The following is a 24,297-nucleotide window of genomic DNA, read 5'->3' on the forward strand; positions in this document are numbered from 1 at the left end:
TTGACCCTGGACCAGGCGAGCGTCGCATGGTGTATACGGGAGGCACACGACGCTGCCACGGCAGGACCCCTACGCTCTTGAGGCCCCGTGGCTGTGGTATTGCGTGCTGCGACGCGCGCTGATTGGGCGCAAACATGACGACCAATCAGATGGCGCGCTGCTGTCGGCTGGCAGTCCGACACCTTCACGTCACTGGCTGCAGCCAAAGTAGTTGCATTTCCGCCTGCGGCCTAGCGCCAATTGCCCGACCCCGGCCTCGGGAAGCGGCCCCACTACGCTGCGTGCTTGTGCTGGGGCAACGAGGACGTACGCTGACGACATGCACGCCAGTTATCACCACTCAGGCATCCAGGCCCTCGACAGTCGACACTCCACCACATTCTCTTGCCCTCGTCTTGCTCACCGTGATGCGCAGAGCCCGGCACGTTTCTTGGCTCACCTAGGCTGGCATGATTGGCCGCCCCCTACGCCGGTTTGCCGACATTCGCCGCTACAGTAGCACCCCTGCTTGCGTCTCGATGGCGGAAGCTCTTCCTTTTTCCGCAACATCTTGCGAGCCCTGTGAGCAATTTTAGATTGTTGCGCCATCATCGGCCAACGCAGCCATATCGGTATGTTGAAGCCGAGACACCCGAGGAGCGGGCAAAGACAACAACACCGCCGGGGACGATGATCCGGATGGCAAAATCTCTCCTCATCTTCTGTGCAGGCATCCCCATAGCTTTGGAATACAACGAGCAGGTGATGCCATCTCGATATGAGCGTCCCCGTGGAGTGAATTACGCACTCAGAGATGGGGGTGCAATCGTACCACAGTTTCTCATCTCTGTTGTCAAATCCCCCCAGCAATGCGGTAGACACGGCACGGACAAGCCTGCAGAGATGGACGCCATGACTTTTGACCAGCCCCCCACGATCGGGAGCGGAGGCGTGGTGGGAAACCGTTTCTGCAGCAAGCACGTCAGAAAGAACAGCGAGGGCATCATAACGGTAGTCCAGCACCGCGATTGACCCATCGCGGGCCATCTGGGGATACGTCCAGTCGGCAAATTCCTGCCAGACGCCAAGGGGGATCAGACAAGAACACGGGTGTTTCCAGGATTTTGCCATGTCGTTTTGCGGACAATTCTGAACGGAACTTGATCTCATTCTTGTTCATGAAATCCACACAAGGTGCAGATTGTCGATCACGAGAATGTCCCCTTGCCGCCAGCCGTGGAGACAGGGTTCGGCGAACTGCTAGCCTCACGTACACTAGAGCAATAAAGCTGTCATTGCGAAGCGAGGTGGCTCCAATTCTTGTTTCTGTTGGTGCTCTTCCTTTGGCAAAGTCTTGCATGCGAGCTTTGGCGTAATCTGCTTGGACATTTTGGTCGGCTCTCCGGCCGCTTTCGAGTACTCCGCCAATCGTTGCCGGGGGCTTTCCGCCCACACTATCCTTCCTCCCGCCATGGCCAGGCATGTCCCTTGGACTATTAGGTCACATCTGACGCAAACCATGGAAGTCTTTCGAAGTCACGAAAGGTTGATTGCGGGTCTCCAAAAGATTAGACCAACAGAAGAAGGGCACGAGGGCCGGGTAACAGCCCGAGGAACCCGTGCTTCTGGGGTGGGAGGACGGCACAAACGAGCGAGAGGTTTTCCAAAACAAAAGGGCCCAAGAAGTAGCTCTCTTTCTCCCACAATGCCCTCTCGCATGGTTCTCCATTAGAACCTTCGTTCCCCCACTCTGGGCTATGCATTATCTCTCCTTGTCCAAGGCGCTCCCACTCTTGCCTTTTTTTGTTTTGTTTTTCTGGATTGCAGCTCACGAAAATCAGCCGACTCTGACTGTGTTCAGACAGGCGGCGGGCTTGGTTTGCGTCTAGCTCGTTACTCCCCTTTTCTCTGTGTTTCCCGCCCGGCTCCCCCACTATGCCAACCTACGATCCCTGCTCATCTCACGACGGACGGGGTCTTTTGTCCCTGAAGGACCCACGCACAGGCGCGCCCGAAGCTTTAGGACAAACCCAGCATTATCTCCAATGGTCCCCCCCTCTCTCCCATTCTGGCGGTAGAAGCGGTACACGCGGGCAACAGTCTTACCAGTCAAACTCAACAGAATGTAAGAGAGGGTGGTTCCTGGGAAGGTGGGGGGCCAAAGGAGAACTGCGGTGCCACGTACGGTACTAGCTCGTGTAGGTTGGGATTGGCAATCAACGGAATCTATTCGAGTCGACATGAGCTCCTTCGACTTAGGTCCTGGGGAAAAGGGGTGAAGAAGGCCCAAGCCTCACCATGACGTGTCGGTTTCGTACTGGGGATCTTTCAACCGCAACGCGCAGCTCCCAACAGAGTTATGAGGTCGGATGATCGGATGCTTTAGGAGGCGATCGTGATACCGTTAGACACGATGTTGTACTTGGCTCCCCCCCCCCCCCCCCAGGTGAATCCGAGTGACTAGGTAACGTGTTGCTGGTTGCTGCCCTGGCCCACAGCGCCAGCCAGATGCACGATGGAAACAGCGAAGTGTTTCATGCCATTGCATTAGGCTGCAGCAGAGCTTGGAGGCACGCGAGGCATGGATATCGATCAAACCTTAACAAATGGTTGTGGTCGTGATGAAGTCGCTCGTCAGGTGGGAAGTAGCCGAGTTGCCTGGCTCATGCGCGATGATGATGTGCTTTGGAGCTTAGGAAGCCATACGACAAGCCGAGACGCCAGGTGCCCCTCAGCCGCAGGTACTAATGGGATGTTGATGGTGGCGATCCTGCCATCCCTCAGGTCGATGGCCGGAGGAGGAAGATGAATTGATTTGTTCTCGCTCACAAGTCTCGGTTGTGTCTGGCTGGCACCTTGAGGAGTTCAAGCACGACACACATGAACGAAAGGTGGACGTGCAAACTTTTGTTTCGTTTTCGATGTTTTCAATAAATACCGGCCTTGTGTGAGACCAACCTAGCAGAGAGGTTTTCGGGCACGAAATGAGGACAGTAGTGCAAGTTGGGCGCCAGCTGCGCCCCCGTCCATGGAACCCCGTAGATTGATCTGTGGAGGCCCCTACCACCCCTTCCTCACAAGCTGTGGCCTGTTTGGCATGCCCGTGGGCCTAACCTTTTTTCCTGGCGTAAACATCTTTTGGTGGTGTTCAGATTCGACGCGACAATGCTGGAGACGACCATGGGTCAACGACTGGATGCCACAGAGCGCTGAGCACAAGGGGTATAGCAAGCCGATTCGCGCCGGACCAACAAGAGCCGCGCGCGAGAGAAGTGGTGTGAACCGCAGGCTTCTGTGCCACGGGCTCACTCCATACAGATTCTGCCGACTTCTCGAACTCCTCTCTGGCAACCGAAGCCTCCGAACCGCGAATTCTATCACTTATCACAAGCGCCACATCAGCCGGGGATCAAGCTATACCAGCCGCAATAGTAGACCTCCTATTCACCTCCGCCGCACTTCCAGTCGTACACCCACACGCACTCTCAAGCAGGGCCAAACTGAAGCCAGTAGCCGCTGTCAACAATACACCACACACACACTACAAACATACACATGCCTTCCACAGTCCCTTCATTTCCTCCAGCTGCCTCAGCTCTTCTCGTATCCAGCTGCGGCGCTCACAGCGCGCGTTCTTGACACGTCCCTTAGCCGTACCAAGCAAGCATAGATACAAACAAATAAACAAGCAAGCATAGATACAAACAAATAAACAAGCAAGCATCCACCTGGGAATAGTTCACTGACCGATCTCTCCCCAGCTACATAGAATCACTTCAGAGCACACCTACCTCTCTCTCTCTCTCTCTCTCTCTATCCCCATACAACCATCCACCTTATATCATGATACAACACGACACAGCGCAGCAACAACACGACGCGAGGTTCAGTAGTTTTCGAAAAACACATTCATCTGCATTTGCTTCGAGTTCTTGAAACCACCATCAGCGAACTGCAGCTATTCTCGCCGCCCCCGCCCCGCCCCCACCAGAGTGGGCAGTCTTGTTCTGGCTTGCACACAATGCGTCTCTTCTTTTCACAAGAAAGGGAAAACCACGCCGCCCGCTGGCCAAGTCTGCTTACGGCGTGTGTAGATTTCCCCGAGGGGTCCTCTCTGCGGCGGTTATGCACGAGCGAGACGCAAGCGCACGTGGAGAAAAAGAAAAAAGGAGAAAAGAAACCCCACGGTCATCGCGACGTGCCGGGGGGAATCTTGTGCGGACTCGCTTTCGCAATAGTCGCAAGCGCTGGCATTTATCTCTGCATTCTTTGAGGTACTATAGTCCTGGGGGGCCGACTATACGGTCGGAGTTGTGTCCGTTGCGTCTACGTCATACTATTTGTCCCGTGAACGTTGCGCTGGTTGGGTATAGCGCCCGCCGACTTGCATGGCGCCATGCCACTCTCGTGCACACCAAGTTTGACTGACGCATGTTTTGGCCGCCAGGAGTGGCTGGATTTCTGCTTACTGCCACAATACTACCCTATGTCCTTTTTCGAACATGCGCATGCTAGGAAAATGGACAGCACCTCGATCCCACGCGGGTTCACTTTCTTTGAATCAACATGACGAAGCAAATAACGTCAAATGGGTATTGCCACACTGATCTGCCAAAACAAAAGCGAAAACAGGCGAAAGCAAAGGTATCTAGAAGACTCCATGCATAATCCCCAAACACCAAGACAGGTGGGCGTGCGCCACCAAATGATACACAAGAAACAAATGAAAAATCTCGCTGGTTTGAACGCCAATGCAAAGTGCTGGCTAGACGCGCTCCCAGGTTCGCACGTGATTCGAAAAATCTGTCCACAACTTCTTGCCATTCAAAAGAAACCTCCTTTGCTGTCAAAACCATTCGCCACTGGGCTCTGCGGTTGTGGGTTCTGTCCGCTTTTAGCCACCTGTGATGCTATATGCGGACGTGTCACAGAGCTGTGAAAAGACTCAGGCGAGTCATGCAACGATAAGGGGGTGGTGTCCTTTTTGGGTGTCCAAGGACGGCTGAACGAGCGCACTTGAGCATCTGGCTGTGCATCAGGCAGGCGAGGAGAGACTGGGACCACTTCCTTTGGGGGATGTACGGGTGATGGCAGTGGCCAATCTGCAGTGTGGAAGCTCTCTCGTATAGAGGACGGCGGTCGATATCTTGGGGTGAGAGTGTTCTCGTCAGGCTTGACCGCTGGGAACCGGAAGTTCCGCATCCGCTCGAGAGGATCTTCAGACTCCTCTTCGACATCGGGTCTGATAAGGGGAGAAGCTAGGGGACCAGAAAGTGGTAGTAAGGGGCTGTCAGGTGTCGGGGGCCGATCCTCCTCTAGGTCGTCCTGGCCATCCTCGGGGAAGCATCCGTATTCATCAGCCGAGGGTCTGTACACCTTGCTAGTGTACGGATGCGCGGGTCGACTGTACGGGATTCCTGCGGACAGTGGAGGAGCTGCAGCTGCAGCTGGCGGCCGCGGATTGTTGTCGATCTGCGCAAGCAGGGGACGCTGGCTAAGTCCCAATGGCGCACTCCGTGGCGCTGCTTGGATGGCAACGTCGTTCCTGATGTTGAGATTGAGCGGTGCAGGTCTTTCGGCTCGCTTGCTTGACATTGCTGGGATCGCAGGCGCTGGCTCATCTGAAAGAGGCAGTAGGCCCTTGCTGAAATCCTCTACATATTTCTGGAACGACATTCTCCGGGTGGGCTTGACGATCATGGTATCCCGCTTGCCCCTAACATTCTGTATCACTGGCTCGCCCCATTGGTTGCTGGCACCTGTCGAGGGCCTCTCGTCACTGCTTCGAGCGACTGACATAGGAGGCGTTGGCAGGGCAAAGACGTCAGATGCAGCCGGATCAATGGGGCTCTCGAGCTCCTTCCGGCTGCCGTAGGTCTGGTTTGAGTCTACCCGCCGGAGCGACCTCTCGAGGCTCTCCTGACCAACACGGGAGGGTCGTTCTGGTATGGAAGCATCATCGGCTGTGGAGGCTTGGACGGACACAGGCGGCGAAGGCGGCTTGGTCATCTGCTGCGTTGAATCCGGGAACTTGCTTGTGGTCGGGCTTTGCTTCTTGATGCGCAAAGGCTCTGGGGGTCTAAGCATCTCGTCGAAGTCGCCGAACAGAGAAAGACGTTCTGAAGGGAGGTTCAGGGTGAGTTCATATGCGCCCAGTGGGCTTTTGGGCGTTTTGGTGCCAGTGCCAGTGGTAGTGCCAGGTGTTGACTGAGGCGCTGAGAGCAGGTCAAGTGGCGGTGGAGGGATCTTCGGCCGAGTCGGTGCTGCAAGGCTTGTGGTGGAGCCCCCCTTCCAAGAGGTGTTGAGGTTGGGATTCGAGGTTGTTGGTCGCAGGAAAGCCGGGCTCGGAAGAGGGCTTTCATCGTCGGCCTTGGGCCGTGGGAGGTTCGCCATACTCAAGGCTCCGTCAGCGCCAGCACCGTAGGGAAAGAACTTGCTCTTCCTGCTGAAGAACTTTTGTGATTGCGACGAGCCCGGGCGGGCAGACGAGAATATCCCCCGTGGGACCGCTGGCAGGTCCTCATCCTTCGGGGGAGCCTCTTTGGCGCCACGGGACCGGGAGCGAGCTCTGCGAAACGGAAGGGTGTCGTCTTTGTCGGCTTTTCTGTCGGAAGGTCAGCCTGCATGGCTCCAAGCAATGGACCAGTGACTTGTGGTTGGCTTACTTCTTCTTCTCACCTCCGAGCTTCATCCCGAAAAGGGACACCATCTTGGCGGCTTAGGGCGTGGGTCTCTCAGGGGCAAGTGCTCGGGTTGAACAGTGGCAAAGGAGCCGGTCCGGGGTTGATGGGACCCTTGGCCCGGATAATGTCGTCGCCTGTGGCCAGAGACTACGCTGGTGGGAGCAAGAGCGGAAACGATGCGAGTTTTCGAGCGTCAAGGTCAGAGCAACATTGGGCGCAGTACTGGATGGGTTGAAATGTATTGCGGACAAGAGCCGTAAGCAAAGCTGCAGCGGCGGCAGTTACTAGGCGACAGACGTTGTTGTTGGTGGTGGTGAGACGCGCGACGGAGAAGCCACGGGCAGAAGCGTCAACGGTGATGTGAGAGCGTGGTGCCCAGTGGCGGGAAAAGCAAAGCGAGGGCGGACGATCAGCGAGGAATGTGAGCCCTCGCGTCGATGGCGTGGCGCGTAGCCATGAGATGGAGAAGGTGACGCGCGCGCAGCTGACGAGCAGGAAAAAAAGACAGACGAGGGAGGGGAGCAGGAGGAGGAGGGGAGCAGGAGCTGGAAAGCTGGCAGGTGGGAACGAGGTGCCTGGGCGCGCCTGCCCGTCGCAGGGGAGGACCCTGCCCTGGCCTGCCAGCCGTGCGCTGCCTGTGCCTGTGGCGCGCGCCAGAGCGTGCCATGCATGTCGCCCTGCTGGGCCTGGCTGAGCGACGCAAGGGATGGAAGGCCTTGATCGCCTGATCTCGCACCTGTCCTGCGGGGAACGCTGGGCAGAGCGAGCCAGAAAGGGAGGCGCGAGGTCGGGGGGAGCGGGAGCAGCGCGCGCATGGGAGATTGCGCGCAGGGAGACGTGCGGCCGCTGATTGGGCGGGTCATTTCGAGAACGGTCTCCACTTGCCAGCGCCCCACCTGCCACCCGGGCCCACCACGCCTGTTCCTGCATTAGCGCACCCAGGCAGATCCGGCACCGCAACAACAGCATCCATGAACTGGACTTCGTGGACCGCAATCCCTGCCGCCCATCCCTGAGCGACGCCGGTGCATAAATCAGGCTAGCCGCCTCGCTCAGGGCAGCACGAGCACATCCGATCGTGGGCCATGATGTCCTCCACAGCAATCATGTGGGCTCGGCAACGATCAGGGGAGCACCACAACACAGCACATCACCCACAGAAAGCAAGATCTGCTCACGCAACCAAGATCGTGGGCATCGTCCAGGACGGGAATCCCGCCCGAGGCTAGGCACAGCAATGCCATTGTCCACTGACCACGTGCACCATGGCGCGCTAGTAAACTGTGGGACTTTCTCTGCATAGTAGCGTATCTGGCCGGGTGGGCGCCGCTATGTTGGCTCGATGGAGCTTCCAGAAGCTATTGCAACGGTCTTGCCATTCGGCGCAGCGGACAAAAGTCCTGGCCCCAAGAAAAGCTTTCCTGATTCCTCGTTCCAGCCAGGGCTGTCTTGGGGCTATGCAGCAACCGACGTTCTTAGTTGTTGCATGCGGTGCATCAGGGGCCATGCAGTCAGTATGCTTGGACCCAGATTCCGACCCAGGTGCAAGTCTGCAAGTCTATACGACGCATCCCCATCGACCAGACGGCACCTTACTGGCAGCAAACGCTGTGCGTGTATGAGCTTTGTGGCCGAACCGCACATGCATACTGGCCTGCCCACAGCTGCCTACCTTTATGCCTAGAGAATGTGCATCGGCGATAGTACTCTTCACATGATCTATAGTCATTTCGATGGCATATCATTCTATCCTAGCGGTCCTTGGGTTCACAAAGGCACTGAGTCATGAACCGAAGTAGCCAACATCTACTTGCCCGGAAACGATTCAAACACTTGAGAGCTACTTGGCGTGTAGAGAGGGTAGATATCATTTTGTCATTAACCCCAAGTAAACTTCGTGTATATTGCGCCCTGGGCGGGATAGCCATTAGTTTCGACGCCGCTGTGCCATTCTAGACTTTCACTCCGATATAGGGTTAGGGTCTTCTGAATTTCACTACCCAGCTTATGTTCTCCCTCACTCATCATGCCTGTCCGACAGTATAATGCCTCTTGCTCCTTGATAGCCTCTTCTCGGCCAGAAGACCTTTTCTCGACACCCAATATCAATGTGCTTGGGTATTCCGCCAGGTACCTCTGACCCCAGCTTGTAGGCCAGGGATGCGACCCTATAGCCAGGTGCACCTGGGCCTTCACCTTCCTCGCAGCTGTCGACCTTGATCTCGCGAAGTTGGTCCTCATGATACTCGAGAGTCCGCTGCCGCAAACATGCCCACTGGGGTGGCAAACGCCATCTCGGGATCTGCCTGGCCCTCATAGGACGCCCTTGACAGATATCTATTTGCCCTGCTTTCCACAGCACGAGTTGGTGGACGATTGTCGAAACGCGGCGGGGGAACGGCATAATAGTAATCATAGGGCACCACGACATACGAGGGCAAAGTGGAACTGTGGTCCAGATACGTGTTGCAACCGAGCGGCTGTCGCACCAGCTGGGTGCATTTCCGACGATAGGGCGCATCACTTTTACTTTTTGCCTTCTTCTTCTTCTTCTTTCGAAGGCAGGTGCCGCGGCCGTCCACGCAGAAAACGTCTACCTAGTCTACCCAACCTGCCCTGGGCCATGGCGTAACAACGACAAGAGCGGTAGTACGAGATGCATACCTTGCACAGCGCACAGTACACGCGACGCGAGGATTGGATCATCTGCGTCCTTACTGCCCAGATTGTGCACGGTCGGGATCGTGGTTCAAAATGTGATTTGAAAGGAGGCGTGCGGTGATGTGTTGCGATGGAAGAGCGCACGTGTGAGGCTGAGGAAACCTGTGGTCATCAGTCACATGGTAAAGTCGGAGATGTGGGGTTTTTGTTTATAACGCAGGGCGATGGTCGTGATAGTGTGAGGAGTAGAGTGGAGCGAGGGAGTGATAAGAGGTTATGGAAATGGTCGCATACAGGGCAGGTCATCGGCCGTGAAGCTGGTGGCGATTCAAAAAGAACAATGGGGGAGGTCGACCATAAGCAGTGCCCCGATCGAGCTTTTGGATGGGGAGAACAAAATCTGGTATGTGTAGTCGAGATCACAGCGATGTGAATTGCCGGAAAGAAGCAACCGAAACAGATATAGTGGAAGTTATGCTGGTTGTGGATGACTTCTGAGTATACTCTGATGATAGTTGAGCTCGCTCTGCAGAAATTGATTAAGTGAAGACCATAGGGGCAGTGATTCATGCCGTCGAATCAGGGATTATGGACTATAGCAGCTTTTTGGCATAGACGTCATCCGTCAAGACCTATACTCGTGCTGGGTGCCACAAACTAATAAAATCCAATCGCCCCTCATTAATTTTGCCAAGTCGTTCTGTGCGTTTGTTCTTACATTCACATCCTTTCTCGCCATCACAGTATATGCGGTGGCTTGTGTCCGTCGACGTCACTTTAGACTCTATGCTCTATTGAATGGTGGATAGTGTGATGCCATTGATGGCGCGGATGTGGTTGTCGCCAAGTTCTTTTTGGAGTCCCTCAATTGGCCGGCTATAATTTTGTCGGTTGCTACATCCAGTCCAACTCGAGCTCTGCAATGTATCGCTCTCAAGCTTTCGTGTCGCCCAAATTCCTCATTTCTATTCTGTGATCAAACGCTCATTACCAAGTTCTTCTCCCTCCCCAAATCCACAAATCCTGCAACTGCACTAGGCGCGACTGCAAACGCATCCCTCGGGCGCTAGCGACGACGGGAAGGGCACGCACCACCCCCTGATGCCGTCCGCGCGGCAGTTGACACCGGCCGCGCCACAGTTTGTATCCGAGCACGGGCCAGTGAATGTCTGGCGCGCGCCGAGGCCCTGATCAGAGCCGGTGTGGCTTATGTCTCTGGACTCGCGGTCGTGCGGGGTGGTCGGGGCGCCGAAGACGTGCGTGGCCAGGAAGGCCATGGAGATGATGATTGTCGTGCTGAGGTGCTTGGTGTACATTTTGTCTTTTTGGGGGGTTTTTAAAGGTTGAGAGGCGAGGCGTGCTTAAAGCCACGGATATTAAAGGTTCGTTCGATGCAAAAAATGTGAATGCGGAAATAGGCTTGTTTTAACAGCCAGAACAAATGAGTAGCGCGCTGGTGAAAGAAGCTTGAGTGTGTTGAAGATGACCGAGATGTGCTGCTGATTGTTCGCCAGGTGCAAACTATATACTTCGAGCCACACCTCGCCAAGCTCTCAGATCCCTTCTGAAAAGACAAGTTGGACGGCCCCGGTGACATTGAGAACAGCCAAGCCTGTGCCAGCGCATCTCGCAGGCAAAGCAGAAGCACGTAGACACGCACCGTCATACCGCCAAGCACAGGCAGACCAGCCAGGCCAGCCTATCACTGCTCCTGCCGAGCATTTAAGCGTGCAGCAGCCAGCATCATGATCGAAAGGACCCCGGTACGTTGACTCGATTGACAGGGAATCTGGCCAGGGAACTTATTTTGAGGATCTGCAACATGCATCTGCCGTGCTGGACCAGTCCCCAACTGGACAGGCTCGGAGGCGGGAGGGCGGGCGGATCGACAAGGGCAATGATATCACGAACAGCAAAACGTGTTTCAGCTATGGCGGCAGTGCTGCCCCAGGAATAGCAGAAAACAAAAGTGGGACGCGGTGTCTAGCTAGTCCCTGCCGCAAAGCCCCAATGATGTCCGTTGGTCTGTCACGCAGCTGCGAGAATGCCAAGTATTGTAAATGCTTCAGTCTGGCTCGAGGTTCCCACTCTTAATCCCGGTCTTGACACTCGGAAGAGTGTGAGCTTATTTGGACGTGTGGGGGTCCTCGTTTCCAAACACCTTGGTTCATACTCGTCAGTGATTAGGATCACCCTCGAAACATCGCCAAGATGCACAGGGCGATTGCTGTTGCATTCTTATCGCACAACTCTATGGTGTCGGACTCGGCTGCACCAGCGGTAGTCGTGTGTGATGGCGCCAGAGAACATCTCCAGGCACCTTGGCGGTGGTCTCCGAGACCGTGTGGGGCGTCGCTGACTATAGGCATGACTATATCTGCCTTATCTTGGCGTGTTTGATGGTCTATCTATAGCACTTTTCCTCAGTCCGAGGGCGTTCTGCCTCCTCACTGGGCATGACGGCGGTTGCAAATAACAGAACACTGTTCAATGCGACCGCAGCCGCGCCCCAATAAGCCACAGTCTCTTGCGTATCGCTGGGCCCGAGTGATAGCACTCAGGTAGGAGAGCACCAATCCTGAGCAGTTTGGCTATTCCACAACTAACAGAACCATACGGCCATGCGTATATTGACCACGGCTAAACGACGTTGGGAGCTAATATATGCACGAGTCACTGTCCAGATCACAGCTAGCTGCTGGGTTCAACTTAAAACCCTACATGTGATATGCCTATATTTCGACGACAGCGATCACCAAAGCATGACTCTTGTGGACCGCATATGCCACAACAAGCATTACTGGAACTATATTACTCGAGCGCAATGGAATGCTGTTATTGGCCCAACGTGCGCCCCAGATGTGCGAGACGTGTTCACGACCACCTTGTGACAAAAGGTTTTTTGTCAGCCACCTTTCCGGTCGCTCTCGCTGATCAAAGATACCTTTGAAGTCGGATCTCTGCTCAGAAGTAATGAGAAATTCTTCAGTGCTGTCGCGATGCCTCGAAAGACACACTGCTGCTAGTCCTGCCAGAATCTAATTCGTCGACATATCCTGATACAAAGTTGTTCCGAAAAAGAAAATCTCATAGTGGTGCATCAAGTGCCAAGAATCGCCAGTCAAGTTCTATCTCCCCGTGGGACCAGACCCACGAAGAAGAACGAAAATCTCGACCATGACATTTAATGAGTCGCTGGCACCATGTGACTGATGTGACATCGCTGAAGGCGAGATCCTGTAATACCGGACGCTGTACAAAGGGGGAAAACTCCTGCTACAATATCGTCAGCGAGAATGTTCACCTGGCTAATGACTAATAAGAACGTTTGAGGTCATGGAGACCCAAATCCCATAACTTTGTCGTCACCCAAAAGTATCACCATTCAAGCTGCTCAAGGTTGGATTATGGCGGTGTTGTCTATGGTCCCTTCCAGCGGCGATCACGATAAACATGTGATAAGAATGGCGTCACGGAGCGCGCTAGTGCAGGCCATCCCGCGAACCCCGCAGGCTCCACTCCACCCTAGGAGAGCTTCGCGCAGGCGCATTTTCAGCACGTTCCTTTTTGACAAGGACAAGAGATAGGCGTTCCTAGGACTACGCTCGCCAACGGCACTTTCCACGGGCACCAGGTTCTGGGAAGCGCTCCGACCCCGCTCATTGGCATCCTTGGGTCGCTACGACATTCAAATCGACTCCTCCTCAGTACTGCCGCTGGCTCCAAACACTGCGGCACCGATTCCCCCCCTCGTAGGAAACGACGAGCAGCGCGCGCCGACAAGATAGGGCGCAAGAAGAAGCAACACCGTGGGCAGAAGGGCTCTGCGGATCCTCAGGTACCCAAGAACAAGAAGGGCAAAGGATCGCGACGGGGTCGGCACCACTACAGGATGGGCCAGGACAACTCCTCCCTCGTCGACGACGACATCCCGCCCGAGACGCTGTCGGACCGCACCCTCGCCGCCGTCGCAAAGTACATCAAGGATGGCAAGGCCCAGAACATTGTCGCCATGACGGGCGCGGGCATCAGCACGGCCGCCGGGAGTATGCCGAATCCCCCCTTCCCCCTTCCTCCCTTCCCCTCGGCAAAAAAAGTTGTCGCCACCGGCGCCGCACAAGATTGCACAGATACTGACCTTACATCCTCGTCCCCTTCCATCTAGTCCCCGACTTCCGCTCCCCCGGCACCGGCCTGTACAACAACCTCGCGCGGCTCAACCTGCCGCACCCAGAGGCCGTCTTCGAGATCGACTTCTTCCGCGAGAACCCGGCGCCCTTCTACGTCCTCGCGCGCGAGCTGTACCCGGGCAACTTCTCCCCGACCATCGCGCACGCCTTCATCGCGCTGCTCGCCAAGCGCAACCTGCTGCGCATGCTCTTCACGCAAAACATCGACTGCCTCGAGCGCGCGGCCGGGGTGCCGGGGGACATCATCGTCGAGGCGCACGGCAGCTTCGCCTCGCAGCGCTGCATCGACTGCAAGACGCCCTTTCCCGACAGGGAGATGCGCGAGCACGTCGAGCTGGGCGACCCGCCGAGCTGCGCGCAGCCCGGGTGCGAGGGCCTGGTCAAGCCCGACATTGTCTTCTTCGGGGAGCAGCTGCCCTCGACCTTCTTCGACAACCGCCACGTCCCCGCCGAGGCGGACCTCGTGCTCGTGCTCGGCACGAGCCTGTCGGTCCAGCCGTTCGCGCTGCTCCCCGGACTGGCGCGCGAGGGGGTCCCCCGCGTGCTCTTCAACCTCCAGCGCGTGGGCGACCTGGGCACGCGCCCCGACGACGTGCTGTGCCTCGACAGCTGCGACGCGGGCGTGCGCAGGCTGGCCGAGCACCTGGGCTGGATCGACGATCTCGAGGACATGTGGGTCGCCATCGTGGGCGAGGAGGAGGCCGCCCGGCAGCGCAGCGTCAAGTCGACGTGGGCGCCCGTCCCGGATTCCGAGGACGAGGACGGGGAGGAGGAGGACGCAGGAGGAGAAGGTCCCATCATCAACGACAGCACGATTGCGGAACTGGTCGCCGGGATGGAGGACAGGTTGGGGCTCACCGACGACAACCCTGTTACTGCTGCTGGCAAGGAGACTGACGATGGCGGTGTGGCTAAGCAGGATGGTGATGATGCAGCAGCAGAAGCAGAAGAACAAGAAGAGCACAAGACACCAAGTCAACGACAACCACCACCAGCCAGCACAAACGAAACGGCAACAGGCCAACCACAGAGTCAAGGACCAGGAAAAGATGCGCAAATGGATATACCGGCATCTGCTCCGTCAGTCGGTGCGCAAGGAGGTGCGCGGGCTGCTGCAACGGCGGATACGGATGCTCCTGCACAACGACACGCCCCAGCGCAGAGTGCGGGAGGCCTGCATGCGGGCGATGGTGATAATAGACAAAGCTCGCAGGAGGCGAGCAACGCGACAGAGAAGAAGGAGGAGGAGGAAGCAAAACCCGGCTCCGTAGCCACATATACCCCCATACAACCAGACGATGGCGGTGGTACAGCAGGAGGAGGTGGAGGGCCTAAGGCAGCTTAGTAGATTGAATAAGTGACGAACTGATCTATGACCTTTGCTCGTTAGAGCCATGGAGATTAGACTTCTCGAAATGTGTGTCTGATATCACGCTTGGGCTAGTACTGAGACCAATCACCGTTCTACCCCAAACTGGCCGCCGTGTTTCATCTCGGGGTCCTCGTTGTCATTCGAACGCCAAGCAGTTCCAATCTAGCGTGCAAGACACCGCAGCTGTCCATCAAGCTTTCTTGCCAAACCCAAACAAGCCTGACAGCGTTGTCGAGAGCCTCTTCTTGTCCTTGTCCGTCCTAAGGGGCAGCTCCGCCGGGTCCACGGCTTTGGTGCCTTGGAGATGGGTGACTGGGTCTTTTTGCACTGCCCCTCCTTCGCTTGCATCACCATTCGTAGCTGCGGCTTCTTCGCCCGAATCCTTCCGATTGCAGCAAGGCACGAGCACGCTCGTTTTGTTGGCATTCGCTGGCACGTCCAGCGCCGGGTTCCTGGTGAAGAAGTCCGCGGGGCGGATGTGTATCTGGTGAATCTCGACGGGCCTTCCATTTGTTTTGTTAGCACAGGTCACCGGGCTGTCGAGAGTTCTTCGCCCACTTACATCACGGGCCAGTCCTCGACGCGGGGATTATGCGTCAGGCCGAATACGGTCCAGATCACAGGGCTGCTCTGCTGCCCATTGCCGCTCCCTCCAGAAGTCTCAGAAGCGCCCGCAAACCAATCTCCTCGCTCCGTCATATCCCTGACACCACCCGTCTCCCTCCTTGACTGGTTCGTCAGCTCTCCGGCTGCCCATAGTTCGCCGTCACGATAGCCTGTCACCCAGACATGGTGCGTGGCGAATTGTGCACGAGCAGCCTGGACACTTCCCGGGTCGGCGAGGAGAAGCTGCGTCGCACTTGGTGTGAACTTGTATGCAACGTTCTTGCCACTGATGGGATTCGTTTTGGTGCTGTTCTCAATCCTGACAACACGGTTGAGCTTTGGCTCCGCGTCGAGATGGCGCGGGCGATCGACAACTGTGCGTCGGATCTCGTAACCATTTCCATGTGGGTTGGTCTCTGGGTTCATAGGAATGGGATGTGTCTCCTCCACCACGACACTAGTCTCTTCGGCACTGTACGAGTCGATACTGGGGTCGACCCTGATAGCGAAGATATGCTGGTGATTCTGCGCAAGGGTGCCGGGCGATACGACATTGCCGTAGTCCGAAGTCTTGCCGTAGTCGATTGGCACAACACTTACGATGCCCGTTGCGCGGGTCTCCACCGTTATGCCGCCAGCGGTATCAAGCTTGTATGCAAAGATGTACTCGTAGTTGGCCAGGGTGACAATGTACTGGACGACGAGCTCCCGGAGCCTCGTGACGACCGCTCTACCAGTACGGAAGTTTGTGTGCTTCCACCCGACTCCGTTGTCCTGCTCGTGAAGACAAACAACATTCTTCGATAGCGTCGCTTCGCCATCGAGACCAGGCATCCATGCATCAAAGTAGTGGATTGCGCCGAGGCAATCGCAGCCAAGCTCGAGGTTGTTGGCAGCCCGTCCGCAGCCACCATCTCCGAAGTCAAAGGCCTGCTTGCGATGGTACGGGGGCCGAGGGTCACCGTACGGTACCGTCATTTCGGAGAAGGACAGACGATACACAATCGGGCGGCCATCATAGCAGACATCGTGAAGCACAGCGCCTTCTCGGGGTGTAAAGCCCACACGGAACCGCCACTTCTGCCACTCGACCAGGTTGTCACTGTGAACCTTGAAGCTTGCGCCCTCGGGCTGGACAACATTGATGGGTTTGGCATCCTGGCGCAGAGGAATGTCGAGGAGTTCAGGGACATACTCTGCACCAGTAGACTGCTCAAAGAGCTTCTTGGGCTTGTCGGCCTTGGCGGCTGCGTGCAAGCTTTCACCTTTTCCGCCAGTAGCCATCCTGTCAACGCGGATAATTTTCTTGGTAGTCATGTCCATGACGGGGATGATGGGCAGGGGATAGGCGTAGTGGTTCGAGTCCGGGTTGTCGTTGCTCGAGTCCCTCGCGTACACGAGGCCCTGCATGTAGCGCGGGATCTCCTCATCCGGGTCGGGACCTCCGTACGGCCAAGGGTCGATGATGATCTTAAACTTGTCGGGAATGTCAAACTCGGCCATGGCCTCGCTGAAGATCTCGGACGCCAGGCACGCGTCCTGGAACTGGCCAAATTCGGGTGGTATGAGACCAGTGTGGCCGACTGGGGGGAACGACCTCGTGTTTGCGACCTTGGCAGCGTCGAGATCGACGATGAGCTCAATGAGTTGGACCTGTCCATCTTTCACCACGTCGAACAGGACTTCGGCCTGCCTGGCCGGGACGGAGGACGGCTGCGCCCCGGCATGCTCTGCCTTGAGGAACTCGACGAGCTCGGCCTTCTCTGGCTCGTGGAGCTGGACGATACGAAAGGTGAGGGTCGTGCTGACGTCCTTGGCGTAGGCCTGGATCGCAATGGCACTGGCCCTCTGAGCTTCCTCCTGTGACAGCGGACGGAGGGGATGGGGGGGAAGAGCCGTGTCACTGCCATTGGGTTGAGCCATGGTTGCGAGATGGTCTAGAGCTCTTTACACGATATGTTTGGTGGTTGGGGTCGTACTTCCAGAGGAGAACTGGCAGAGCGATGTCTGTCCCGCGTCAGACGTTGGCCGACGACGAACTTAAAAGGCCCGAGGGTGGTGGAGACACTGTTCCTGGCCGGCAGCGGTCTCGGAAGCAGGAAGCAGCAAGCGAAGAGGTTCAGATGCCGGCGATCTGGGCTTGCAACCAATCAAACTGGAAAGATGGAGGGTTGCAAGATAACGTAACCCACGCAGTAGCGGACAAGCGTCTTGCAGATGAGGCCCGGCCGCAGTTTGATCGAGGCAGACTGTGCTCGGATGGAAGGCAGTTTCGTGTTGGTACTGACGACACAACTGACACGACTGATCTTGTCTTATGTTTCCTTTCTGACAGACTACTACGAGAAGCCCAGGAGGTTGTCCATCATCATAAGTACTTGAGCACGGGCCGCAGCAGCAGCGATCAAGGCACGGGACGGGGGTGGGGATCGCGCCTTCCATGGCATGCGGCCGTTGGGCTCCCCCGCTTTCGGCGCCGTGGGGATCTCCGCACCACCTCGAGATAAGTAAAGGGCAGGACTTGCCCCATCGGGGCATTTCCACAGTGGATGGGCACTTCATCGGGAGAGGAGGAGTCATGCAGCGCGATTCGATGCTGCTTGGTCACGTTCACGGGTCACGCAGTTCAAGCTTGTTGGGTGCAGATTCCACACTTGCTGCGTCATGCTGGTGCTGAGTCTTTTCCATGGAGATATCGTGCTAATCAATGAAGGGAACCCCCCGTCCCCCGACAAAGCCTCACGCTTGCCCATCCCGACAACTGTATCTGGGGTTTCCAGAGTTTCACTAATGGCGCTCTCCATGTTGTCACTGTTCCAGTCGTGCTGACCAGATACCTTTGATCGTCCAGTAGATTTGCTACCAGGAAGCTCACACTAGCGCTTCACCATTCGTGGCCTAGGCAACCCGGTCACGACGTCCAGCCACCCGCCGGCTTACAACAAGTCGTCGTAAGTGTAGCACAGGATGTTATTCTCCGTGTTGAGAATGTCCCCAACAGTCATGTCGGGGACAATGCCGTCGACACCAAGCGGGTGGTCAAGCTCAAGAGCCAGGCATGGGGCTCCTGAGCCGTAGCCAGGGTTGTAGCAGCCCTCGACTGTCACCGTCTGGTCAGCTCTGACAATACAATAGTCATGATTTATGTGTGGCCCAATACCCGCAGTAGTACCATAGAGTCTACAGCCGCGAAGCCGAAGTCGGGGTATTTAGTAGGGGGTGAACTTACTAGATGTCGATCGCGAGCTCGCAACGTTCTGCCAGCGCTTCCACTGGTAGTCAATGTACGAATGGTGCATCCAGAAGATCGGGCTGGTTTTCCACAAGCATGGTCAGCTTCAAGGCATCTCACAACATCCATCGGAAATCCGCCATGATGTAGAAAAAGGTAGAGAGAGAGGGCGAAAGACGAGTGAGAAGGGCAAAGAGCACTCACTCGGCAGGCGACAGGGCAACGTCCGCCATTGTCGGGCCAATGCCAATGTGCATGTCGCTGTGGTTGGTCGACTCGACACAGATGCGGTGCTGCCGATACGTCGTGGTGGCATTGCCGTGGCACTCGTTCTCACGAGCCTTGGTCACACGAGCGGTGACGGTCGCGTTCTCACCGCGAGCGACGCAGCCGAAAGTGCCCTTGAGCCCCTTGAATGGCTTTGACGCCGGGATATCATCAGTTCTGACTGGCTCCAAAGAAATCTAAAAGAAGGGAGTTGACCTACGCCGTCACTGATACATGAGCCAGCAATGGAGGTCCGGGCTGGCAAAGTGCCAAAGTAGCTCGAGGTGAAGAGGTTCGTGCTCTTGACCTTTCCGGCAGCGTCTGTCTCGCGCCACCACGGCAGAGGCGCTGTGTAGCCACACTCGGACCGGAGGAGCTTGTCAAAGACGTGCACAAAGTATCTGTGAAATGGAAGAAACGTGTCCACCGAGTGGACCCCGTTGACCTGGATGCTGTGCGTCCAGTACAGATCGTCCCAGAGGGTGGGGGTATAAGTGCCATCGGTAGGTGTGACACCGCGGCTGGGCTTCTTAGTTAGACACACGATGGCATCGATAAAGGACTTTTTGTTTGCAGCCGTCATCCGGTTCCACTCGACGCGGACATTGGTCTTGCAAGAGGCGGCGGCAGCAGAGACCTTGGTCGGGACAAAGTCCAAGTCGGAGGTCGCGCTGCTGATGCCAGCAGCAGCAAGCTCCTGGCGGATCTCCTCGGCCTTCTCGTCCGACATGAGGACCTTGACCTCCTCAGGCGAGAGTGACTGTGCATGCCCGCTGACAGGGACGGCAATGTCACTAACTGCAGCAACCTCTGTGCTTCGAGAAGACTTGTGGGGAGCCGCCGCTGCAAGGGCAAAGGCAGACAGCAAGTGGCTGCAAGTAGAGAACTTCATTGCTGATGTGTTTTCCTGGCTAGAGAATGGAAGGGATTGTGGGAGAATGAGCAGGTACTACGCAAGGCTTGTCCTGGAATGCTGCTTGCTAGCCGAAGGCAAGCTGGTGTTTATATACCAAAATCAGTGTTCTTGACCCTGGAAACCAACACTCTTCAATATCTCGCTCCCAACCTGTTGAGCCGTGGAAAAGCCCAATTCATCTTCCACAAAAAGTCGCCCCCGGGAACTTCCAAAGTCCTAACGGGCAGGGGACTTGGCCAGCTGGCAAAGAGACTCCTCTTCCACACAGCGAGGTGGGCCTGTTCACAAGATACTTGAGACTGCTCAGCATCTCAGCTGTCAAGTAAGTCTTCGCTAGCAAGTCTTCCCAGCTTTACGATAGCCCGTTCGCACCACGCACACTTGCCAGCTGACAACATTCCCCGTCTGCAGCAAGCAGGAGCCTCGCACCACCGCCTTTGACTGTGCTTTACCGGTCGTGGTCGCTGCAAGGGTGAAAGGAGGCTGAGTGAGACTTCCCACTGGCAATCAGAGGTGACATCCCGTGTCGACAAGGATATTTGACCAGGCAGCCGGGAACCAATAAAGGCCCGGGGGTTAGACCGGGCCCGTCACCAGGGACCTAGTCTAGAACTTATCTCCTTCTTCAGCGAATCCACCTGCAATCCCCTCTCAGCACGTGGTTTAGAGACAAGGTAATACAAATGCATCATGACAGAGGACGACCCCATGCAACACGAGAGCTGACCAAGGGGTGGGCTGAGTCTGGTCGGAACTCCGGGCCGGTAGGAGAGGCGGGATTTGCCGTAGCCGACGAAATTCTCGGAGCCGGGTCGGACCTGCGTCGTCAGCACCATACCTCGTTCCTCGCTGGCAGCTGGGTCGATACCGGTGTGACTTGCTGCTCTGCTGGAGGGGGCCACGAAGTGGGAGAGGGAACTTCAAAGCTTCCATCAAGGAGACTTCTCAAGGAGGCTCCCTCGCCGTCGTTTTCTTCATTGAGATAACCCGCAATCCGGCTTTTGCGACTCGAGTGCATGCAAGCCGCAAATATCTAGACTGATCATACAGCAGACAGGCAAAAGCCAAGTTATCCGATACATATCCTCGTGCATAGCAAAAATATTTGAAAGCGGGACGACGCAATTACCTTGACAAATTGACTTGCTCAACAACGTCGAACAAGGATGTCTTGCCTTATCCGAACAACCCCTGCCCCATGTCTTTGAGGCTGCCTCCATCCCTACCCGCAGAACCCCCCACGCGCGCGGCGAGCCCTTCAGCCTTGATGACGACAAAATCCTTGCGACTCGGGGCGTGTCACTGTGACATTGCGGGCTTGAACACCGATGGCCTTTTCTACACCCTTCGAGGCTGGGATATGTCTATCGAGTGGGCTCTTTGAATTACAAATCTCAAACCCGGGAAGAGTGAACAATCGGGCAAGGTCGGCTGATGTGAGCCACCACGTTGTGGAAACGAGTTTTGCTCGCGTGATGGTTTAGCTTTGCAGTCCTAGGATGTCCTGGATTAGGATATGGGACCGCTTACTTGTGCCCAAGACCAAGCTTTAGGTACATTTTTCTTCGCCATGGGCATTCGGACGCATCACCATAGGGAACTCCTGGCCTACTAGGGACATGGAGCCCTGGCTGCGGACTCAGCCTCAACCATGGCAGCCTCCCCGATTGGGTGTCCTGTGTCAAGGTGGGCTCGTCAGCTGCATGGAATCAAAGGGGAAGCTGCGAGAAATCCATGGTCAAGTACAGTACACCTCTATGGCGCGCCTGCTTGCCCTGCAGCCCATGCGAGATAGTGACCCCTGGCCCGCGGTTTTCCGTACGATCTAACCGTCCCATCTCGCTTCAGCCCGCTGCAAGGGCTAACCCTGCCATCCGGTGGGAGTGGCCAGGCCTGGGCGAGCTCACATCTCAGGTCGCCGCGAAGTCCTGTCAAAGCACCAGCGGCGTCTGCCTGCCCGTTGTGACATGCATCGGATCCTTACCGGGTCCCCCTCCGGTGCCCTAATCGGTTCAACTATATCGTGATTCGTCGTTCTAGGCTTGTCCATGGAACGACGGGCCGCAGGTTGTTCGTGTTATCAGACGACATCCGTGCCTACCCGTTGTTCGGAAAGGATCCAAAGGTCCAGCCAGGATTGTACAGATTTGACATGTGAGCCAGTCGCAAGTGAGTCCTGATTCTGTTTGCCCCGGCAGCATATTTCGAGGGGGTAAAGGGCATAGAAGCACAGCCGCGTACATAGCTGAGGAGGAGGCATGGATGTTCTGCAAGTGCTAGAGAACGGCCTTGCATCAACATCTCTGTGGTCGGTCAGGCTGTGCCGTGTGAGGTGCCCTGACTCATGGGAGTGAATCACCCAGCAGAAGATTCTGACGAGTCACAAAGGTCAAATCGATAGGCTGAGGCAATCCGTGACGAGACCCTTCCATGTATTGCGCTTACAGAGCGAGTGAAGATTGCAGAGAGGCTTGCAACAACGGATGCCCTGTAGGTATTTGTCACAGTCGGTGGAAGGACCCAAGCCTTTGAGCTGTGACTCTACTTGCACAAGGAGAGGCTTTCTATCCTTTGTTTTCGGTTTTGCTCACGCGGTCCCTACATCACCTTGTAGTCGCTGTGTAGTTTGGTGTAAGAAAGTCTGTCGCAGGTGAGCATCTTTCCTTTACTCCTGAGCTGCCGCTTCAATTGCGATTTTAGGCACTGTGCTTCCGTTTTTATACGTCAACGCAGTCTACTTATTCTTGATTCCGTATTATTTTGTCCACCTTGGATTTCATCGTGATAAAGTTATCAGTTGGGAAGCTTACGCGTACGAGAAATGTGTGTAGCTGTTGCACTAATGACATGGGCTAGACCGGGGAAGCAAGAAATCGATGACATAATCATTGACATAATCATTGACATAATCATTGACATAATCATTGACATGTCAACTTACCCAATGTCCATATGAACCAAGGAGGTCAAAGTATCGACAGTCTCCGTCTTGAATCACCTGGATGATACCATTAAATATTTCATTATCCGTGGAGTTCGAATTCAGACAAGTTGTATTGATCTCCAGCTCCCACGTTTGATCGCTGACTGTCTCATGTCTCCGCTGCTGCGATCTCTCAAATCGTACAGATCCTTTCTCGCTGAAGTACAACCAGCCGTGTTCACAAGCAGCACAACTCGCAGCATGTCATCGACGGATACTCCTCAATGGCCGATACAGGCGTATGAGCCCCGCCATCAGTCATGGCCATACACGGCTGCCGACTTTACGCGCCACGATCCCTCCCCAGACAAGCGGTTTTACCGAGAGGCACGGCTGGTCACGCACATTGACGATGCAGCCATTGCGACCCTGGGGCAGTACTACGATGCGGTGCTGCCGCGCAAGGGGCGGCTGCTTGACTTTTGCTCGTGAGTTGGCTGTTCTCGCCGCAAAGGCAACGCCACACACACACACCCTGTGTGTTTGTGTGGATGGCCATGGCTGATTGTTCGCTGTGATGAGCAGGAGCTGGATCAGCCACTACCCAGAGTCAATCACAGATGCAGCAGAGAAGGGCGACTTGCGCATCATAGGCTTGGGGATGAACAAGGAGGAGCTCGCGGCCAATCCGGTCCTGAAGGCTGACAGCACACTGACGACAGACCTGAATGTCGACCCGGACATCCACAAAGCCCTGTCCTGTGCCGGTCTGATCAGCAAAGAGGACGACAGCGAGAAGTTGACGGCGGCAACATGCGTTGTGAGCATCGACTACCTGACAAACCCGCTTCAGGTACTGGAGAGCCTTAGAAGGGCGACCGCACCGGGAGGCATGGTTCACCTCGTCATCAGCAACCGGTGTTTCCCGACCAAGGTGGTGAGTCGGTGGCTGCGCATCTCAGAGCAGGAGAGACTGCGGATGGTCGGGGACCACCTGCATTTCTCCGGCTGGAAGCAGATCGAGATTGTCGAATTGAGCGACGGGAGTGTAGAGGACAATGGCAGCAACAACAACAACGGGAACAATTCTCAGGGCTTGGCGAGCCTGATGAGGTTTGTGGGAGTGGGCATGTCCCGAGATCCATTATGGGTTGTGAGAGCCACCAAGCAGGACTGATGGACGTCTGACAAGGTTTGAGCTCAAGATGCAGACAGAATGAATGATTCGAAATTGAAACATTTCTCCGGCCTGCCTCAGCCCTCCTTGTGCTGTGTCGTGCTGGAGTTCGAGGATCTGGCCGAGAGCTGAGACGGTATAAGAAAGCCGTCCAGGAACTGCACGGCCACAGCATTATTTTTTCTTTACTTACCAACCCAAACTCGCTTCAACCGAGAAGACATCATTCTCTCCGCCACCTTTTACAACCAGCAACCACTACAGCCCCTCCTGACGAGCAACAGCAGATTT

The 24,297-nt window shown here is 56.0% G+C and overlaps 7 protein-coding genes across 7 annotated transcripts; 3 read left to right on the forward strand and 4 right to left on the reverse strand.

Annotated features, from left to right (window-relative positions):
• Positions 1-328: 328 nt before the first annotated feature.
• Positions 329-1,272, reverse strand: B0I36DRAFT_313663 (uncharacterized protein; the record flags this gene model as incomplete). Its single annotated transcript, XM_046152657.1, has 1 exon — positions 329-1,272. A coding segment is annotated over exon 1 (710 nt), but the record flags the coding sequence as incomplete, so codon positions are not given.
• A 3,531-nt stretch (positions 1,273-4,803) lies between these two features.
• On the reverse strand, positions 4,804-6,688 carry B0I36DRAFT_345415 (uncharacterized protein; the record flags this gene model as incomplete). Its single annotated transcript, XM_046156355.1, has 2 exons — positions 4,804-6,547; positions 6,645-6,688. The coding sequence occupies 2 exons, from the start codon at positions 6,686-6,688 to the stop codon at positions 4,804-4,806; spliced, it is 1,788 nt and encodes a 595-aa protein (XP_046016393.1).
• A 1,109-nt stretch (positions 6,689-7,797) lies between these two features.
• On the forward strand, positions 7,798-8,445 carry B0I36DRAFT_313665 (uncharacterized protein). The gene has a single exon (XM_046152658.1). It carries the CDS (start codon positions 8,005-8,007, stop codon positions 8,344-8,346), a length of 342 nt encoding a protein of 113 aa, XP_046016394.1. The 5' UTR covers positions 7,798-8,004; the 3' UTR covers positions 8,347-8,445.
• Positions 8,446-13,215: 4,770 nt separating this feature from the next.
• On the forward strand, positions 13,216-14,225 carry B0I36DRAFT_215474 (DHS-like NAD/FAD-binding domain-containing protein; the record flags this gene model as incomplete). Its single annotated transcript, XM_046148960.1, has 2 exons — positions 13,216-13,369; positions 13,489-14,225. Coding segments are annotated over 2 exons (891 nt in total), but the record flags the coding sequence as incomplete, so codon positions are not given.
• An 850-nt stretch (positions 14,226-15,075) lies between these two features.
• Positions 15,076-17,414, reverse strand: B0I36DRAFT_236997 (copper amine oxidase 1; the record flags this gene model as incomplete). Its single annotated transcript, XM_046149508.1, has 2 exons — positions 15,076-15,388; positions 15,448-17,414. The coding sequence occupies 2 exons, from the start codon at positions 17,412-17,414 to the stop codon at positions 15,076-15,078; spliced, it is 2,280 nt and encodes a 759-aa protein (XP_046016396.1).
• Positions 17,415-18,047: 633 nt separating this feature from the next.
• Positions 18,048-19,720, reverse strand: B0I36DRAFT_402775 (uncharacterized protein; the record flags this gene model as incomplete). The annotated part of the gene is made up of 4 exons (XM_046161738.1): positions 18,048-18,591; positions 18,721-18,803; positions 18,928-19,142; positions 19,211-19,720. 4 exons carry the CDS (start codon positions 19,718-19,720, stop codon positions 18,428-18,430), a joined length of 972 nt encoding a protein of 323 aa, XP_046016397.1. The 3' UTR covers positions 18,048-18,427.
• Positions 19,721-22,856: 3,136 nt separating this feature from the next.
• On the forward strand, positions 22,857-24,079 carry B0I36DRAFT_313670 (uncharacterized protein). Its single transcript, XM_046152659.1, has 2 exons — positions 22,857-23,317; positions 23,415-24,079. Exons 1-2 carry the CDS (start codon positions 23,001-23,003, stop codon positions 24,004-24,006), a joined length of 909 nt encoding a protein of 302 aa, XP_046016398.1. The 5' UTR covers positions 22,857-23,000; the 3' UTR covers positions 24,007-24,079.
• Positions 24,080-24,297: the final 218 nt, after the last annotated feature.

The sequence above is a fragment of the Microdochium trichocladiopsis genome, assembly GCF_020744255.1.
Source record: "Microdochium trichocladiopsis strain MPI-CAGE-CH-0230 chromosome Unknown B0I36scaffold_2, whole genome shotgun sequence".
Classification (NCBI taxonomy): domain Eukaryota; kingdom Fungi; phylum Ascomycota; class Sordariomycetes; order Xylariales; family Microdochiaceae; genus Microdochium; species Microdochium trichocladiopsis.